General features: G+C 49.8%; 1 protein-coding gene across 1 annotated transcript in view; it reads left to right on the top strand.

The window, feature by feature from the left end:
- Window positions 1-20,838, top strand: part of STK10 (serine/threonine kinase 10) — a 111,695-nt gene that overhangs the window by 54,023 nt on the left and 36,834 nt on the right. The window contains exons 4-7 of the mRNA XM_004679219.2: window positions 2,613-2,762; window positions 16,183-16,255; window positions 17,216-17,410; window positions 17,953-18,034. Of these exons, the coding sequence (XP_004679276.1) occupies window positions 2,613-2,762; window positions 16,183-16,255; window positions 17,216-17,410; window positions 17,953-18,034 (500 nt within the window). The remainder of the gene's footprint in view (window positions 1-2,612; window positions 2,763-16,182; window positions 16,256-17,215; window positions 17,411-17,952; window positions 18,035-20,838) is intronic.

The raw sequence follows: 20,838 nt of genomic DNA, 5'->3' as shown, positions 1-20,838 counted from the left end.
GCCACCAGGGAGGGCCCAGAAATGTTTGTTCTTTAAGGTGAAGAAGGAAAAAAATAGAGCCAGTGAGTTGACAGAGCCCCTCGATAATCTCTGGCATTGTGGGAATAATTGGAAAAGTAATTGACAACACTACCATTGTGTGTGTGTTCTATGTCCCATTCACAGAAAATAAACACCTGTTTGATCTTGAACTTTACAGTGAGCCTGTGAAAATTACTCAGCTTTTTCCTCTGAGGGTTGTGCAATAAGATTGATTTTGATGAAATGTTTATGATTGCAGATGAGGTACCCTGAAGAAGATAAAGGAAGTCCTGTGATCTCTAGGGGGAGAAGCCCCCATGACTTTCAATATCTAATGTCTTTTCTTTATTTCCATTTACTTAACTTTACTAGATATTCTAATATGCCATTTTTTTTAGAACTGGTATATGGATAGTCCTTACCTAAGCCCTAATAAAGAGAAGAAAGTTTTACTTTTGTACTAGATTGTTAGAACAAAGCAATTTCCTGAGTTTAGTTTTTTTCTTACTAATAAAAGTTAAACTGGTTAAAAGAAATGAAAACTACAGCTATTGTGATTTAGCAATTTTACCTCTGAAGGCAATAAAAACGCCAACTTGAAAGACATTGCACATATGTTCACCATGTTCATTACAGCGTTATTTATAATAGCCAAGGAGTGGAAGCAAGCTCAGTGTCCATGAGTGGTGAATGAATAAGAAAACTGTGAAAAGTGGAAAAAATATGGTGTGTATATATACAACATAGTATTATTCAGTCCTTAAACAGGAAGAAATCTTGGCTGTTTGCAACGATGTGGGTGGACCTTGAGGCCATTATGCTTAGTGAAATAAGCCAGAAATGACCTCATTTGTTTGTGAATCTATAAAAAACCAAGGTCCTAGCTCAGAGAACAGATTGGTGGTGGCCAGAGGTGAGGGTGAATGAAATGGGTGGAGTCAAATAGTACCTTTAGTAACTAGATATAGTGACAGCTGTTGACTAGACTTACTAGGGTGATCATTTCACACCATACACAAATATTGACACATACTCCACCCCTGAAACTAATAAGACATGCCTATATCAGTTACAGCTCAGTACAAAGCTAAGCACAATTTTTGAAAATTGTTGCAGATAATCCGGGATAATCACTGTTACTGACTATTCTCCATGCTGAGAATTACCTTGCTTTATCAGGGTTATGAACGTTGCCTACATAGCCCATCATCATGATCAGGAAGTGAGACAGAGAGGAAGTGACTTGCCAGAAACTGTTCTGCTATTAAGAGGCAGCCAGCACCTGTGACCAGGCTCAGTCTGGGCACACCCCAAGGTCCCTGTAGGCTCTGAGGCTGATTACTGAGTGGAGGCTGTAGGTAGGAGGACCATTTGTGGACCTCAGAGAGAGGGATCCCTGACTCAAGAGCCTGTTCTGGGGCTGGGCTTTCCAGAGTGGGTGGCAGCAAGACTGAATAATGACCATGACTTTGAGGCAATGAGCATGTGATCCTATCTTGAATGTTTCACGACCTTCCTCCCACTGTATCCACTTTCCCACATTCTGTCATTCCCGCCCTAACCCACTGAGTGGAGAATGTTTGCTCTTCCCTGTGCACCTTCTGGCCCTAACCCTAGACCACCCTGACAACTGAGCCCCCTGCCTGCTCTTTTCTCCCTTGCAAGGTTTTCACTCCAGTGCACTGGAGAGTATTTTTAAAAAGTGACCATCAGATTGTGTCTCTTCCTTGCTTCGAGTTGCTTGAGGACTGCCCCTTGCATTTCAGATTAAATGCAGCCTCCATACCTACCTACCTACCTACCTGGCTTGGACCTCAACTTGCTTTCCCTTCCAGCCAACTGTACCCTTCGCACATGCTGTTCCATGTGCAGGATACTCTGAGCCACACCTGCTCAGAGAAGGACTCAGATGCCCTTAAGTGGACACTGGGCTGTATGTGGCCATGCGCATCCCTGGGTGTGTCTCTGAGCACACAAGAGCATCTAAGAGATGGTCCTGCAGCCTCTCCTTCGTCTCCAGCACCCCTTTCGACAGCCAGCTGAAATTTCATTCACACCAGCTAATTCACATCAGCCTCCAGGCCTTTGCTTTTGCTAATTCCTTGACCTGGAATATCCTGATCCCACCTTTTCCCCCTCAAACACTTATTCTTCGTCACAGGCAGCTGTGTCTCTTCCTCTGGGGAGCCTCCCAGTTTGCCCAGGCACAGCTGCTCGCTGCCCTCCTGCACCTGCATCCTGCTCCGTTCCAGGTGCTGCGCAGGATTTCCATGCCCCGCGCTCTGTGCCCTGCACCAAGCACCTATCTCTGGGTGCCTGCCCAGGGGTCTCTGCCTCTTAGCAGGATTGCATTTAGGAGCCTGAGCTCTGCAGCCACGGCCTTGAGCCTAGTTTTCCTCCACTGTAAAATGGGTATAGTAATTGTGCCTGCTGCGTAGGGCTATTGTAAGGGTGCAGTGGGTGGTGTGTGAGTTGCTCGGAAGGGAGCAGGTCAAGCAGGAGCTCATTAGTGTTGGGACTGGCAGGACTGACATGCACTTACTGCAGGGAGCCCTTGCTGAATTGACAGCTCTTCCTTCCTCTATTTCTAGAGCTGGACAGAGGCCTCACTGAGCCCCAGATTCAGGTTGTATGTCGCCAGATGCTGGAAGCCCTCCATTTCTTGCACAGCAAGAAGATTATCCACCGGGATCTGAAGGCTGGCAATGTGCTGATGACCCTCGAGGGAGATATCAGGCTGGGTAAGTGGCCTGCTGGGGTGTCACCTGGCTTCTCAGCAGAAGGAAATAGGTGTGGGGACCTCACCCCCTTGGCCGCTGAGCGCACAATTCTTATTGGCTTAGTATAACCCTGTGGTTCCTGACAAGGATAATTTTGTCTTCCTGGGGATGTTTGCCAATATCTGGAAATATCTTTAGTCAAGGTGAGTGGAGAGGAGGCTGCTGGCATATAGGGAAGGAAGGTAGAGGCCAGGGATGCCCAGCCTGCCACTGGACACAGGGTAGCCCTTCACCTAGCACAAGGCCAGGGTGCCGCTGGGGTGGACGCTGTAATCTATTTTCTTGTGTTCCCGTCGAGAGAATTCCATCAGAATGGTTGGTTGGGGGGGTTGGGGGAATCAACATGACCCTGTGTCCATTTCCGAATGCAAACTAGTACATCAGGCACACGTGTCATAATCTCTTATTTTGGGGGTCGCCCTTCTTCTTGCTATTTTTAAATTGTGGTCAAATACACACAACATAACATGTATAGTCATCACCATTTTAAGTGCACAGCTGGCACTAGTGTGTTCACCCTGTGTGTAACTGCCCTTCTCCAGGACTCATTTCCTCTCGGAGACACCAAGCCATGTCCACACTGGACACCAGCCCCCTGCCCCTCCCATTTCCCCTCTGCAAGTGCAGCCGGCCACACTGGGAGCCTCGCACAAATGGATTCACAGTATTTGTCCCATCTGGCGGCTTATCTCGCTTTGCATCACACCCTCAGGGTTCATCAGTTGTAGCATGGGTTGGGATGTCTGCATTTTTAATCCATCTTTAAAACCAGAATCTCACATCCAAGGCTGCCCAGCGCATTCTCTGGCTTGCAAAGCTGGAGACAGTCACTTGGAACTCCTCATATTTACTGCACAGTGCTCGATAATATGCCTGTAATGGTTTTTATTGTTATGAAGAGATAATGTCGAAGAGATAATGTCAGTTTATTAAACAAAGCTTACATAGCCCAGAGAGGTTTAGAAGAGAAAGCCAGAATAGGCCTTCAATCTCATTATCCAGATATTGACCCTGGGCGTCATCCCAGATTCCCCTGGTACATCTCTGGCAAGGTCACATGTGCAGAGAGAAAGCGGTATTAGAATCTTGTTAGCTGTAGGTGTAATTTTTTTTTTTTTTTTGAATTGTTTTTTGGTTTTTTTTTTTTTTTTTTTGAAGATTATTTATCCATGTATACAGAACTGGGGTACAGGCCAGAAGTGCAACAGAGTGGGGTATAAAACAGGCAGATCGACAAAGCACACTGCTGAGGGGAGCAGTGGGCAGGTCAGGAGAGGTCTGCCGTGCCATGTGGTCACCTCCGGGGCCATGGATCGAACTCGCATGGAAGCAGCTGCAGCCAGCTTGCAGTGCTGCGCTTTAACCCGCTGCACCACCTGGGAGGGCAGCTGGTACAGTTTTGTCACTTCTATTACTTCAGTTGCATTTTCTATTAACATTGTTCTCTTCATCATCCCCCGTCCTCAGCCCTGGGCTTTTGGCATAGTAGTATCTCCAATTACAGTTCCATCTCTCTAAGGAACATTTAAAATGTGTCAGAGAGCCCCTGTGTTTGAGACCCTCAAGATAGTTGTCTGAGCTGGGACAGAAATGGTACCGTCCGGCCAGGGACACCCTCCATGGCAGGGTGTGGCTGAGAGGGTGACCCCGGGCCCTGGGGACAGAGCTGAGCCGACCCAGGCTGCCCCACGGGGGGAGGGGGGTCTCATCGCTGCGTTCATATCCAGGAGTACTTGAGCTGACAGGTTAGGCTGGGGCTGGTGGGTTGTCAGAGTCAGTGTTTCCGATTCTCTGGCGGGCTGTTGCCACTCAGATAGCCGGAACAGCCCCAGCGGGTGTGCGGGCTGGGAACAGAGAACTTGCATTTCTGACAAGCTTCCAGCTGCAGCTGCTGGCCTGGAGGGCCACGTGTTGAAGCCCACAGCTCTAGCCACTCACTGCCTGAAGGGTGGCTGGTGGCACTGGCGCACCACCCAGGAACTCCTTAGAAACTTCTTGTCCAGAGGGCGGGCCTGGTTCTGCTGGCAATGTGAGCTTCTCATGCCAGGCATGAGAGGGTCAAACACCATGCTGTGTTCTAAAGACGATGACAGTTGGCAGGGGCTGTGGTTCCTGGGGCTCTGCCCCCATGGCCTGCGGCTTCAACTCACCCCTTCTCTCAGCTGAAGTGTGCAAGAGCGTGTACTGAGTGTGAGCTGTTTGGGGGCGCTGAGCCTTGTGCTGGGCTCTGGGAATGGAGGAGAAGCTGGCTTCAGTCCTCCCCCTGCGGAGTGCCCCGGCGAGTGGGCACAGGTGGGAGCACTGGGGCTGAGGAGACAGCTGGTGCTGGTGGAAGAGGGTGCAGGGATGGGGTTTGTGCCCCATCTGGGTGGAGGGTAGGAGTTTAGGAGAGACTTCTCTAAGAGGGGAATCTGAGCTGAGTTCTGGGGGTTGCTACATATTTGCCAGGTAAACCAGTGCTGTCCAGGAAGAGGGAGCCTTGTGGGCAGAGACATGGAGATGAGATGCAGAAAGGCATGGGGTGGGGGCTGATAATAAAACCAGCAACACCCTTCTCTTGGGTTTTTGGCACTCTACAGGGTGCAGCCTCTAGCAAGGCACTTTCTAGGCATCATCTCATTTGATCAGCGTAGGGGGGTGGAGGGCAGGTAGGGACAGTGAGGATGTGAATGGAGATGGCTGAGATCAGAACAAGGGAGAAGTGTCGGGGTTTGGCCGGGGGCCCCCCTGATCCCACAGTTGCCCAAGGGGCTGGGAGGACAGGATGGAGCAAAGTCCTCACACCTCAGTCTCTGGCTGAGAGGTGCCCAGTGGGCTGCTCATTCCCAGGCTGTGTTCTCCCATTCAGCCTCTAAATTTGGAGGGTGCTGACGTGCTGACGTGCTGAACGACTCCAGAATCCCACTCAGAACCCAGCGGAGGGTAGGACTAAGCAGATGGGTGCATTGAAATTCCAAATTCCAACTTGTCAAGTCACTCAAGAAAGCCAGGAAGCTAATTAAGGGGGAAGAAAGTTCCCGGAGAGTTGAGTGTTTGCATGTTTCTGCAGTTTCTGCTGGGCTCTGGAAGCAGACGTGTGGCTGCCTGCTGAGACTTGTTGTTCTGTTTTGGAAAATCCTTCCCCCTGGGGGCCCAGAATATGGAGCCTGCCTGCCGGGGACAGTCTTAGACTTGAGGCACACCTTCCCATTCCCTTATGCAACTCAGGGATGTACCAGAGAACTGGAATTTGCTCCCAGGCAAAGGTGTCACCAAGATGAACCCACCAAGATGAGAAGCGGGATGAAAATAAATGGAAGCAGCAGGGGGAGATGAGCGAAGTCTGCTCTAGGCACACAAAACCTGCTTCCAGTGCGGGCTCTGCCCACAGCTGGAGAACGTGTTTAACTGTTTAAACCCCTGTACACTGTTTCATCTGTACACTGGGCTCAAGAGTGCAATTGTTCTAGAGGGGGCCTCAGGCTTGTGTCTTGCATCCAGTGTTCAATTCTGTCTATGCTTTTTCGGACTTCTGGGATTTGTGTATTAGTTATCAAGTAAAGCACAAGTCTTGTTCTGGGTGGATGTGAAGTAGTTCTTGATGTCTCGTGGGACTCCACTGTGCAGAAAAAGGAAGGAAGTGTGGATTTTCTGATAAAATTGGGATCTTAAGTGGGTGTGGACTTTGAAGTCCAAAATGGGTATTTTCGTTCTGGGCTGCTGCTTAGCATTGGGTGAACTCGGGTACCCTTTGGAGCCTCAATTTCTCAAACTCAGGATGGGGTTTCTTCTTGTGGACTTGGAAGGAATGTTAGAGGGCAGGGAGAGAGGGGCACCCCTGAACCCCCAAACCTGCCTGCCCTAAGGAGGTTCTGCTATCCGCTGCATCAAGACAAGACATAAGAGCTTTAATGAAAAGGAACTTTAATACAGTGAGTATACAATACAAAAGACAAAGAATATAATTTTTAAGTCAAACACCCGAAGTCACCCATCCCCTTGTGGGCAAAAGTCAACCCAAAAGGGATTGGCCCAAAGCAAGGCCTGAAAGACCACAAGTCTAAAGCACTTTCTAGCTGGGACCCATAGAAAAGGATCAGAAATGACCAGACAAATCTGGGAGGAAAAGAGCAACATCAAAATCAAGATAAACACTGCCATAGTGAACTTCCCCACAGGTCTCTCACCCACATCTCTTTCAACCAGTCCAGGGCCAAGAAACAAGCACGGTTTCTTCATCACATGTTTGCTGCTCCATGTGGCTTCCTCAGGTCTCCTGGGTCTCCATCCTGCTTCCTTCTTCTCCAGACTCCTTCTCTTTTCTCTTCATCTCCACCTGCTCTTTCTGGGTGGGGCAAGGAACCTGGAACCTCCCCTTTTCCTGGGGACCACCCTGTTACAGGAAGACTGAGTGAAACAAATGCCTACAAAATGTCTGGGGGCCTAGCACACGATAGAGGTGCAGCAGTGGGAGGTTTTTCTCCCCAGAGGTGCTTCTTTGAAGACGGGAGGGAAATTCTACAACTTCTGGGATCTTTCACTTCCAAACAGAGGCTGTAGTTGACCTAAGAATCAAAGTGCCCAGTACAGAGCCTGGCTTTTAGTAGATGCTCTAAAGACAGTAGCTTCTGTCATTAGTATGACTGTTAACCCACTGCTGACTCCTGCAGCACCCTAGTGCCTAAAGGTCCTCCATGTGTAGGGAGCCTATCAGGAACCAGTCACCCCCTGACCCAACCCATTATTGCTGCTACCTGCCGGCTGGGGTCCTGGTTCTTTCCTTCTGGCAGCCATGCCCAGAGCTGGTATTTGATAGGTATCAGCTGAACCTTCAAGGGCACTGACAGCATTTTACAGAGGAGGGTCTTGGCATCCAGAGACATTAATTCACACAGCTAGTTAAAGGAACACATGCTAAACCACTACCCACTTACAGATTTTTGGTGGCATATGGTAAAAATTTGTCTCCTGTGACTTTAAGCAGACAGGAGAAAGTGTGTGTCTGGAACTGTGTTGGTGAGAGATAGAACCTGGGATTGGGGTGTGTCCTGACACATAAATATTGTTAGTTCTCAGCCACCACAAAACTTCTGGTTAGACCTACCTTTGCATTTCCCAGCATCCCCTCTGGCTGACTGAATAGAACATCACCAATTTGGTCTTCACGTTGAGAAACCCAATGAAGGGCTTTGATTGGTTCAGAAACAGAGCCTGGAACCATTCAGTGGCACCCAAGGGAGGAAGATTGCTCTGCTAGGCCTAGCTTGTAGTCAGTCTCTGAGGACAAGTCAGCTCCTGCCGCAAATACAGATTTTCCCCCACCCCATCCCGGGGGAATGTGGTTGGGTGGGTGGGAGAGATGGTTTTCCAGCAGAAGAGAGGATTGGGACTGGCCAGAAAAACAAATCCTCTTCTCCTATGGACTGGCACAGCCAAGACAGAGGCCTAGAGAGCAGGAGAGGGAAGTGAGTGAGGCACAGTGTTGAGGGAGAGGTAGGAAGCAGAAACAAAACAAAGGGTTGACTTTATGATTGACGTTGGAGCACCAGGAAAGACCAGGGCTATGTGGGAGAAGAGAGCACTTACGAAGGCAGTGGGGATAGGAAGCCTAGTGGAGAGGAAACAAAGGCTTGTATCTAGTTGCCTGAAAAGCAAAAGCCTTAAAAAAACAAATAAAAAAATAGACCAACCCTTTCAGTTTCACAGTTGACTAAATGTGATCCTGATTTCTGTGGAGGAGGCGGCTAAGCTCAGAAGGAGGAAGCTGCTGTGTAGCTCACAGTAGGATCTTCTCACAGCCTTGTCTGATGGCAGTTTCAGTGGCACTCCTGGGGAGACATAATTAAGGGGTAATTAAGGGAAGGCTCTTGGGTACCCTGGTGGACGCTACCCCACAGCTGTGTACGACGTACCCCTGGCTGCTGGCTTCCAGAGGAAGGAGGCCCTTCGGGGCTCCGGGGGGAGTCCATGATTCTCCTCTCCAGCTTCTGCAGCCCCCAAGGCCTTTTTAGGCATCACTTTCTTGTTTGTACCAGGAGGGGCCTGGCTACTGTCTGTGCACAGGGCCTCTGGTGGCATTTTCACAGGATGACTGCGAGGAGGGGCAATGTTCTTGGCTGTCCCTCGCTAAATGGCAGGCACACTCATTTGCCACGACAACCAGCCCACCCCAATTCATTTTCAAACATTTGCTGGGGCACATGGCACCCACCACCCCTGGATAAGAGCCACTTAGAATTCCGGGGTAAACCCTGCCCAAGCCAGATGATCAATTGGTCCAAAGTAGCTTACCAGGTCCAGGACAGAAGGAGGGTGCAGACTGCATTGGACAGTGGCTTGGTTTTAACTGACTTGGTGTTGGCTGAAAAAAGGTCCCTTTTATGTGGCTTCTTTTGGTCATCTACAGTTAGGGGACAGATGGGAGATTCTCATTGACGATGGTTTTGGGCTTATTGATGTTTCAGCTCTATGGAGGTATGAGGTCAACATGCACTTAATAGAAACACTACTTCAAATTCGAATTGGGGTATTTTGCTTTACACTTGCCATAGTCAAGGGCATTCTGAGCACAGCTAAGGCAGGTGCATGACTGAGGGGGTGACTGGCAAGGCAGGTGGATTTGGTACATTTTCAACTTCCAACAGGGTTTATCTTGGTAAGTCCAGGAAGACCTGTATCTTTATATATTCTAAGTTCACTGCTTTTGTTTTGTGGGATGTATAATGCATTTTATAGTGTCTATTTAATTATCTGATTATAATTTTATGCCACATCCCTGGCGGGTTATCGAACTTGTGCTGCAGTGGCTGCAGTGATATTTATACACATAGAGAAAGATCAGGGCAAGGGTCTTCATTGCAACAGTATTTGTAGCAGCAAGAAATGAGAAGAATCTCCAGTGACCCCCAGTAGAGGGTTCATTAAGTAGGCTGTGGCATTGTCAGACAATGCAGTCTTTTACAGCTGCTAAAAATTAAGGTGTAGAAAATGTGTAAGTTCATAAAGATGTGTAATTGTAATACATACTGTGTATACATACTGTGCAGGGGGAAAACAAGTAGCAAAATAGTGTGACTTTTTTTTTTTTTTTAAAAGATTTGTACATACAGAACTGGGGTATAGGCCAGAGGCTCAGGGGTGGCGAGAGGCTTCACCAGAGACAGAGTGGGGAGCAGAACAGGCCGACTGACGAAGTACACTGCTGAGGGGAGCAGCGGGCGGGTCAGGAGAGGTCTACCTTGCCATGTGGATCTCCTCTGGAGCAGGCGGGAATCGAACTCATGCGGAAGCGGCTTCAGCTTCTCAGTGCTGTGCTTTAACCCACTGCGCCACCAGGGAGGGCCAATAGTGTGACTTTTTAAAGTAGCAAATATGCAGACATTATATGTCATTTTTATTTCCATATATAATTTTCATTCATATAAATAAATGTACCTGGAGCTCTGTTTAGGAAACTCATGTTTATCTCTGCTAGGATTACAGAGCCTTTTTAATCTGTAACTGTTTGAATATGTGATAAGTAGCATTGCCTTTGTAAGCTGCAAAAATACCTAAGTGAATGAATATGTAGATACAGTCCTGTGGACAGTTTGGAATGATAAGAGCCATAAAGAAGTGGAGAGTCACTCCTGCTCTTGCCAGAATGTACCATTGTGGGCGTCCTTGCCAAGTCTTCTTTACTGTGCACAGAAATTAAGACCAGATAGAGGTAAATAGCATGGGGTTTAGCCCTGCCCCACCAGTCCTGGGACTGGTGGCCATCTCATGTTGTTTAATTTCTCTAAACTTCAGTTTCCTCTGAGATAATAGTTTTCCCTGCTCCAAAGGGCCAGCGATAGAAATCACATGCTCGGGAATGTATATGCAGATGTTATGCTGCAGGGAAAGCAGAGCGGGACTGAGATGTGCTTCAGTCCCTTTGCACAGAGCTGCACAGCTGGTCAGCTCTCCCTTAATGCTAGTCTGTTTTTTAAAGATTTATTTATTCAGGCATACGAGAACTGGGGTACAGGCCAGCGGTGTGGGGTAAGAGGATTCACCAGAGACAGAGTGGGGAGCAGAACAGGCCGACTGAAGTACACTGCTGAGGGGAGCAGCGGCGGGTCAGGAGAGGTCTCCGCGCCCTAAGTATGCCACGTCCCTGGCGGGTCATGGAACTCGTGCTGCAGTGGCTGTGGATCGCCACTGTGCTGTGCTTTAACCAGAAGGGCCCAGTGCTAGTTTTTATTAGCTAAATTTATAGTTTTCCAGGCTTACTTTTTTTAGGAAAAAAATTGAATCCTATTAGCCTGTTTTCCCCATGTCCTTAACTATTCCTTAGAAACACAATTCTCGATTTTTCTTATATTCTATCACTTGACAAACCGTAATTTGCCAATAGAAGCCCTATAGCTGGATTTTAGGCTTCTCATGATTTTCTAACAGATGTGCGGATGAGCATGCTAGTATGGGGGCTTTGTGCCTCTCTCCATACCTTTGAGTGGACTTCTCGAAGTGGAGTTGGTGGGGAGGTGTAGTGCTTCTGTTCTTGTTAATACCTGAAGCTCATGTGCCTCGCCTGCTGGCTTTACGTTCCCCCAGTGGAGTTTGAGTTCTCTCACCACATCCTGGCCCCCACTGGGTTTTACTAACAAAACAAAACCCACAAATCCCAAACAACTTTGGTAGAGAAGCCTTTTAAGTTTTTTGTGCATGCATTTATCAAAAAAAATGTATAAAGTAAAAAAATGTAAGCCTCCCACAGTGTGCTATCCCCACCCAGAACCTACTGCCAGAGAAATGCTTGCTGTTAAGTTTGTGTGACCTTCCAGACCTTTGTCCATGTTTGTGAGTGGACAAGCCTGTACAGCATGCAAGTATCACTCTTGTCAGATATAGCTGAAATGCGCTTTTTGCTCCATAGTGAATTTCAGTTATTCATCAACATATTCTGGCCACTGTTCTGTGGACAGACTTCCAAGTTCATATATTTTTAAAAAATGCAACCTAATCCTTGTTGAGGGCTGCATATTACTCCATGCCGGGGTGAGCCGAAATTAACCAGCCACCAACCAAGCTCAAGAGTGTCTAATTTTTCACTCTTTTGAATAACGCTGTCGTAAGCACCCATGTGTCCAGCCATGATGGGTTAATGATGGGGACAGGCTCGGGGCCATGCATCTTGGGTGGTTTAGTCCTTGTGCCAGTGTCATGGAGTATGATTACACAAAGCTGCGGGGGTGGGGGACAGCCTCCCACGGAGGCTGGATGGCAGGCACCGCCTGTTGGGACCACCATCCTGTAGTCACTCTGTCACTGACTGAAGCATTGTGTGGCATGCAGCTATTGTCAGACTAGTTTTAGACTGACAATGAAACAAACTCCTTGTTTGTTTTTCCTGAACCTGTGTGAATAAAGACAGTCTAGCCAAGTCTGACTGTTGCGGCTGGTCATTCAGTAACTGTTCAGTGGTTTGTGTCTGACAGTGCCAGGGGTTCAGGCAGGAAAGTTTCTTTCCTCATAAACTGATAGGGAGACCCTGTCTGCCCACCTCCCTGTGCTTCATGTTTCAAATGGGTGAAGGAAGGAGGTTTCATCAGAAGACCATGCCTGCAAAACTCCTTTGGAATAGTAGCAACCCCTGACCACCAGCCACCCACCTCTCAGGAGACCCTTCATAAGGTTCCTTGGGGAGCAAACAGGCTTGGGGACCTCGAGGTCAGGGAAAACCCCAGACCCTAGAGTGTGGGGAGGGGCCACCCCTCCCTCCCGGCAGAGCCCCACAAGATGGAAGGGGAAGTAACAGCTACCTCCAAAACTTGGCTTGCTTCAGGGAGGGGCCTAGGGACCAGTGGTGGCATTATGAAAGTTGTGGTTTCTGCTTTTCAGCTTCCTCTCTGGAAGGGGCCAGCAGGGTCCTTAGGGGGTGGGGACTAGGAGAAGTAGCAGCTTCAGCCTCCCACAGGGAGGGTGCTTTTGGTGGTATGAGGTGAATACTGCTTCCCAGACAGTTCTGGGATGATGTCATCGGTGTTTGCTGGGCAGCCAGCCTGTGTGGAGTCCTGGGGGGCCCAGCAGGGAGGAGGTGAGCCCACCCCCATTCTTACCCAAGAGCCCAGAGGGTGGGCGATCTGCCACAACACCCTGTCAGTCAGCTGCAGAGCTGGGTTCTCACCTGAGTTTCCTGCTAGTTTGCACCTGAGCCTATAGCTCCCACCCTGGGAGGTTCCAGGACCACCCCACCCAACTGCACCCCCCAACCCCCCAGGGCTGTCGGCCAGTGGAGTAGCTGCTGTCCAGTAAACACTGACTGGGTGCCAGGCAGCTGACTCACAGGCCCCACAGCCCTATGGAATAGAGGATGGAGTGGTTACCACAGGCCGGGCTTGACGCCGAGTGACCTTCCATCCTTACACAACCCTACAAGGTGGTTCTATAGCTCCACCATCCTGTGTCAGTTTGGTGAACTGGTCCCTGCCTGTCCCCCCACCTTGTCTGCTTCTTCATCCCCACCCATTCAGCCAGCCTGTTTCCTCTGCCTGGAAAGATCTTCCAGATCTCACCCCCCTGTCTGAAATAACCACCCAGCCAGCACCCTCTACCCTTTGCCCACCTGACTCTGCTAGCCCTTATCTGTCCCTGGAAGACATGGTGTTAGTTAAGGGCCAGTTTAAATACCACTAGTGGAACCCACCCTGTCAGGAGAAGGATTTTGGTTCCTCTCTGGGCCTAGCAGGCTCCAGCACAGAGTAGGTGTTCAGTTTGTATCTGCTGAACAGGTGACTCGCCTCAGCCGACATCCTCCTGCTGCCCTGCCCTGCCTGCTCCCTACCCTAACTACTTCCCTCCTCTCCCCTTCCCCTCCTCCGCCCCTCCTTCCCTTCCTCCCTGTCCAAGGCCCTGCTCTCAGGAGTCCACACCCCTTACTTCAGACCCCCTAGGCCTATATGCCCATCTTTCCATCACCTGGAGCAATGAAGGCATTTGCTGTATTTTTCTGGCTGCTGGTCGTCTCACTTGCAACACTCAACTTGGAGCTTCCCAAGACAAGGGCTTAGTTACTTTTTGTCTCCCAGTATTCTCTGCTCCTGGCTAGTGCCTGACTCCCAGGGGCTTTCTTCTCTGAAAGAGAGAAACAAGCCAGTTCCTGACCTGACTGTGAGCCTAACAGCTCATTTCCAACCCCGGGAGCCCCCCACCCCACCCCACCCCCAGTGCGGCAGCTGTGATGACTTGGCAGTTTCTGGTGAGGCAGGCACACAAACCTGCCACTTCTCTCAAAAGTGTCACTTCCTCCTGCTTCTGTGTTTTTAAACAAGGAGGCCGTTATCGACATTCAGTTTTGTAAATGGCTGTTCTTCAAGAGTATTTGGAAAAATCCCTATGTTTCTATCAGGGCAGTGGGGGAGAAGGGAGAGGACTCCATCCACTATGAGTTTATTTTCCCATCAGGATGAAACTTGCCCCCAGAGTGGCTGAGGACCGTCTCAGCTGTGGCAGGGTTCTTCTCTTGGCAGTGGGTGTGTTGAGGAGGACTAGTAGTGTTGGGTGTGTATTTAAAGATAAAACTTAGTTTTTGTTGGATTTGGTCCCGAAAATCACACATGTCATCCTCGCAAACTCCCAGAATTCAGATAAACAGAGGAAACCTGCTCTTCCAGGCTCCCTCCATGGACAACCATGTAATAAATAATCTGGAGTATTTCTAGGCTCCCTCCATGGACAAGCATGTAATAAATAATCTGGAGTATTTCCGCCAAGTCTGTCCAGTATGTGTTTTGCCATTTTCTGGGATGGGCGTAGTTCTGACTATACCATGTGATTAACTGCAAATTCCCCTTCTCTGACAACTCTATAATATGACTATGTAAGGAAAATATTTGATTGTATTAGATACTAAACACACATTTGCATTACATATTAAATATTTAATATTAATGAGTTACTGTGTGTAATTTAGTATTAAACTTGAATAAATAATACTCCCAAACTGATTTCAGTTACTGATTGTTCCATCTGTGGGGGCTGTCATACTTCTCAATCTGTTCAGTAAAACAGCTGGTACCTGGTGATCCTAGTTTATCTTTCTCTGTGTGCGTGAAATACACCATCTTAAATTCTTTTTGGAAAAGACAGAATGCGTTATATATTGTATGAAAGAAGCTTCAAAATCACTGCCCGACAGCTTAACCAATTAGTCATTTTAAAACTGTTAAGCACAGATACTACACTTAGACCGTAACCAAATGGCCGAGAAGCAATGTTTTATGGTTGTTTTTAATCTGTCATGATTATAGCAGAAATTTGATGAACTTCATTATACATAAATATATATCTAGCGTTATTTGCGAGGGCGATTGACTAGATTTGAAGAGCTGTGTGTTTATTGCCAAGCTGGTTTGTACAGGTGACCTTTGAACAAGGGGGTGGGGCATACCGAACCCTCTCCCATCTTTGAAAATCCATGTATAATGTTAAATCCATGTATCTCATGCGGTCCGCTTGGAGGGTTGGTTCTAGGACCCCTGTGAATTCCCAAACTTGTTGATGCTCAAGCCCCTCGCAGTGTACCCTTCTTGTTCCCAGTTTCCATATCATATCCATGAGTGGAATGCCCTACAGATGATGCTGTTGGTTGAATGCTGAAGCTGCAGATAGAAAAAAAAATCCTAGGACAAATGACCCCTGCGGTCCAAACCAGCACTGTTCAAGGTTCAGCTGTATTCTCATTGGCAAGTAGTAAAGCACACATTTCCATACATCCTGACAGCAGTAAATATTTATTACATTTGCAGTGATCACTAATTTGCTGGTTAAAAAAAAAAAGAGCATCTTTGGCTCCCTGCTGGCACAGGGGTTAAAATCTTAGCATTATGAATCTATCCCCAGCCACTTAAGTACCAGTTTGATCCCCTGCCAGGGAACTGACCCACATGGCGCAGCAGACCTCTCCAGTCTTGCCTACTGCTCCTCTCAGCGGTATGTTTCAGTGGATCTGTCTGTTCTGCTCCCCATTCTATCTGGTGAATCCTCTTAACCCCTCTACCTACCACACTGCTAGCTTTTACCCCAGTTCTTTTATGCATTATTAAAACTTAAAATTATTTAGGCATACAGGCAGTTTGACTGAAATGCATTGCTGAGGGGAGCGTGGGCAAGACAGGAGAGGTCTGCTGCACCATGTGGGACAGCTCCCTGGCCAGGGATTGAACTCATGTTGCAGTAGCTGTGGACAGTTTGATAGTGCTGTGTCTTTAACTCCTGCACCACCAGGGAGGCCCTAAAAATAAATCTTAAAAAAAAAAAAAAAAAGGCATCTGTTCATTTGGAAGGTAGATCCCCAAGTTCACATCCCAGCTTCCCCCCCAGGGCTGAGGGTGGAGGAATGTCCACCAAACACTCTATCTGAGATTTTATCTTGCAGCTGACTTTGGTGTGTCCGCCAAGAATCTGAAAACTCTGCAAAAACGAGATTCCTTCATAGGAACGCCTTACTGGTGAGTAAAGCAGCTTCTGGGAATGGAATAGTGGACTGAATGTTCAATTTCAGGCTCCCCCAGCGACCTCTGGCTAGTGTAGAGGAGGTGGGGCTGGGCTCAGGCCCCTCAGTCAGCCTGTAGGTTTGAGCCCAGTCTCCACCACTTGCTGAAATACAAATGAAATACACTTGGCCTTTACCAAGTTGTTTAGCTGCTGTGTGCCTCAGTTTCCACATCTGTAAAATCAGGAACATAATCATACCTCCTCAGGGGTTCTGTGACTATTACACGGGATGTTGCACATAGAAACGCTTCCGTTCATTGCAACTGAGTGAATCCCTGAAAAAGGGTTTATTAACTCATGATTGTTTCAACAAGAAGAGTTTGGTTGCCAGGCACTAGGCTGCGGCTGGGGAGGTGTGAAGATGAACACTGTAAGTTCATCTGAATTCTGGTCTGAATTCCCCCTGGACTTCTCTAGGCCATCATGTTGCCTTCTTTTCTGAAACTATTACTTTAACGAAAAAAAAAACAGCCCTCAGTTTCACAGTGAACTGATTGTTACATGTACTACTTCCCATTGTGGAAACTCTTTTCTTGCTTATTACTCACTCTTTCTCTCTCTCTCCCCTCTTATTCCTCCTCCTTTTCTCTGTCACCCCTTATCCCTCTGCTGCTGTTTTCTCACTGGCAGCCCCTGTCCCTGCCCCCCACCCACCCCTTCCCCAGGACTCTGGGTTCTGGATTGCTGCTGCCACCTTGTGGTAGGTATCAAGAACTGCAGCAGGACTTAGTGGAGCCGCTTAGAAGGCGTCTCCCTGCGCGAAGACCATCCTGAGGAGGACTTTGGGCTGGAAAGTAATTTGGGAGTGCGGCTGGCTCCCCGATGCTGGCTAGTGGTGGTCCTTGATCCTGAGTCTCAGAGAAATGCCTGTGGAGACCAGGTTCTCAGCCTCTGTTGTCCCTTGGTTGGTTTAGGATGGCCCCGGAGGTGGTGATGTGTGAGACCATGAAGGACACACCCTACGACTACAAAGCTGACATCTGGTCCCTTGGTATCACGATGATCGAGATGGCCCAGATTGAGCCTCCGCACCATGAGCTCAACCCCATGAGGGTCCTGCTCAAGATCGCCAAGTCGGACCCACCCACACTGCTCTCACCTTCTAAGTGGTAAGGAGCCAGGAGGCCTGCCTGGGGCCGGTGCGGGTAGGTTGCGGGGAGGCTGGGTACCAGGGCTCTTCTGTCACTGCTGCGCTCCAGAGTAGGGAAGAGGTTGGGGCCTTTCTGTGGGGATGGGCCCCTATGCCACCTTTTCCTCTGTGTTCTCAACTCGGGCCTCTGTCACAGCAAACCTGATAGACATCTCGGCCGGATCCCACTGGGAACAGCAAGCACCCACAAACACGTGGCGCCGAGCTGGGCTGGGAATTGGTGTTCAGGGTTAAACCGAGCTCTGCCGTGTTTTGCTGGTGACCTCCAGCTGGTCTTGCTCCTGGGAGGCCCACGAGTCCATCTGTATAGTGATGTTCACGACGGGAAGCCGGGAAGGTCATCGCCAAGGCCTCTCGCCTCCATGCTCTGGCTCATGAAGGCGCCCTTTGTCCTGAGGGGCGTGTTTGGGAAGGTCGACTCCGGCAGAGTGGAGTCTGTGAGTTGGGGAGTTTCTGGGCTCTCGCCCCGCTCAGAGCTCACTGCCCTCATCGGCCTTCCAGGTCCCCGCAATTCCGAGATTTCCTGAAGACAGCCCTGGACAAGAACCCAGAGACCCGGCCCAGTGCTGCGCAGCTCCTGGAGGTGAGCGCATTCTCCTGTCTGGGATGGGTTGCCTGCCCCGCTTGGCTCTGCCTGTCCTTCAGAGGGGGAGGAGAGATGAGGTCAGCCCTCATCGCCTCCAGCTGGAAGCTGGACATGTTGCTCATGCAGGCGTTGCCCTGACATTCCGTGGGCACCCCCACAGCATTAGTGATTGTGCTGTGGTGAAGGAAGCACCCAGAGCCCCGTCCTCACGTTCTAGTAGGGAGGTAGGAGGCAGAGGGCGAACGTGTGCTTGGGGCAGGTGGTGACTAGGGCTTCAGAGCAAAGTAGAACAGTGTGGGTCGTGGAGGAGTGCTCGCCCGCCTGCCCGCCCAGGGAGGACGTGGAAGGGAGGCGAGTGACTCCGAGACAGAAGGCAGAGAACCGGGATGTGAGTGGATTGGCGTGTGCTGGAAAAATACAGGCGGGAGGGCAAGGGCGCAGGATAGGGCAGGGACGAGGTCTGAAGCCTCGATGGCTCTCTAGGAGGACAGAGGACCGAGCATGGAGTCCTGCCCACCAGTATGGTTTGTTTCCACAGAAGGACACAGAGATGAGCCAGCAAAGGGAAAAGGCATGTGGGGCGGAATCAGGCATGAGCTTCCAGAATCCTCTTCTGATGGGGTCACATGGGATGCGCCTGGTCTTGCTCCTGTGAGGCCCATGAGTCTATATGTATAGTGATGTTCACAAAAGGAAGGTTATCACCAAGGCCCCTTCGCCTCCATGCTCTGGCTCATAAAGGCGCCCTTTGTCCTGAGGGGCGTGTTTGGGAAGGTCGACTACTAGCAGAGTGGAGTTTGTGAGTGGGGGAGTTAACCTTAACCCTGACTCTCCCCTGAAGTGAGGTGTGACATGTCACCCACCAGGGGCGCATGTTACAGCCTCGGCCCAGGGCTGTACAGGGGTGGTCACATAGGCAGCCTCTGCCTGGCATGGGCCCAAGTTTAAGCTCCCAGAGGGAGGGAGGCCTTGCATGAGGCAGGTTTGCATAAACAGGTCAGGCAGAGTGCCCCCTTTAGTGTTTAGTGGTGGGGCCCGACCCCAGATCCAGGTTTCCAGAGGCTGAGGGCCTTGTGGAGGAGAGCAGGTGGCCATGCTGGCCCTTTTTTTTTTTTTTTTTAATTTCTTTATGCATACAGAACTGGGGTATAGGCCAGAGGTGTAGGGCCAGTGAGAGGAATCACCAGAGACAAAGCAGAGCGCAGAAAAGGCAGATCAATGAAGTACACTGCTGAGGGAAGCAGCGGGTAGGTCAGGAAAGGTCTGCTGCGCCATTTGATCACCTCCCTGGCTGGGGATTGAACTTGTTCTGAAGTGGCTGCCACTAGCTTCCTAGTGCTAAGCTTTAACCCATTCAGCCACCAGGGAGGGCCCTGTGCTGGCTTTTTCCACCCAGGCTCAGGTCACCTTCAACATGTGGGTGTTCACTCTGCCAGGACTTGGACTCTGCCCTGCCCCCAGGGGGCATCAGAAGGGCTTGAAGAAAGGAGACATCTTTTGACTTTGGGTACAAAGAATCCCCGTGGCTGCTAGGGGACGATGTTGGACAAAGACCTGGGTGAAGGCTGACTCTGAGCCCCTTGTGGGCTGGCTAACTATGACCTCTGGGTGGGGAAGAAGACAGTGGTTTCCTTCAGTCTTTTTGAAAGTTGGCAGTAGCTGTGAGCTGCCTCACCTAGGCCAGTGGCTCGTGTTTTGACAGCAGCACAGGTGATGGGCCTGGCTGTGCCCTACTACCAGTGCTGACAGGAAAGGGGGAGGGTGGGCCTGGGCATTGAGGAGGGGTCCCACATCCCTCCATTCTGCTCCTCCCACCTTCGTGGAAGTCTCTGATGCGTCCTGGGTGGAGAGGAGGTAGAAGCCACCCAAACCCAAGTTTCTCGTTCTGCTTTTCTCAGGGCCTACTGTAAGCCAGTCTTCTGGTGTGTAGTTGATATTCTGGGCTACGGCATGTCTCTCTGGAGTGTGCGACACAGTGATAGTGTGTGTGGAGTGGGGTTGGGAAGTCCTGGTTCAAATCCTGACTGCCACTTTCTGGCTGTGAGGTCCTGGCTGGGTGGCTTACCCTCTCTGACCCGGTTCCTGCTTGGAAATGGGGATAAGAGCAATGCCTTCCCTCCCCCGCCTCTTACAAGGGCTTAAGAGGATTAAGTGAGACAGATACAGTGAAGTACTCAGCTTAACTTTTAAGTGCTCTGTTTAACAAATAATGCATTCAAGTTAATTATTTAAAAATGGAAAGAATCCAGGGGGCCGAGGGGGGCCTGTCTGCTAAGGGGTTCTGATGGTAGCATGTAGCTTTGGTCGTTGCCTTCAAAGCAAACATCTGGGCACAGAAGGCTCATTTTCTGGGTATGGTGGTGTTTGGTGGGCAGCAGCAGGAAGCTTGTGGACTGGGCTGGCCAGAGGCCGGGCTGCTGGCCTGCTGGCCTGCTGTCAGCATCAGACGCCAGGCCCATGCTGCTCGAGGCCAGTTGTCTCCTGTGGGCAGGCACCTCCTGGCCGGATGTGTCTGGCTTCCAGGACATTCCCCAGGAAGAGACCAGCTGTCTACCATCCCCACCGCAGCCCCGAGCCTCAGCCTGAGCCAGGAATTTCCGTTGTTCCATAGTTGGAAAAATGTCTTGCCAGACAGGATTCTGTCTTGACAGCAAGGGTTGCAGAAGAAGGGAGAGAACTCTTGAGATAAATGGGATACCTCTCAGGGCTCAGGGTGCTGTCAGCTTTTTCCAGATGCCCTTCATCTCCAACTTAGAGTGGGCTTTGGCTAGCTGAGGTCACATGGCTGTGTTGCAGGGCAG

Source organism: Condylura cristata, unplaced genomic scaffold (genome assembly GCF_000260355.1).
Source record: "Condylura cristata isolate star-nosed mole 26May11 unplaced genomic scaffold, ConCri1.0 scaffold00008, whole genome shotgun sequence".
Taxonomy (NCBI): domain Eukaryota; kingdom Metazoa; phylum Chordata; class Mammalia; order Eulipotyphla; family Talpidae; genus Condylura; species Condylura cristata.
The sequence above is the reverse complement of the archived record's forward strand: the minus strand, read 5'-3'. Positions and strand labels throughout refer to the sequence as shown.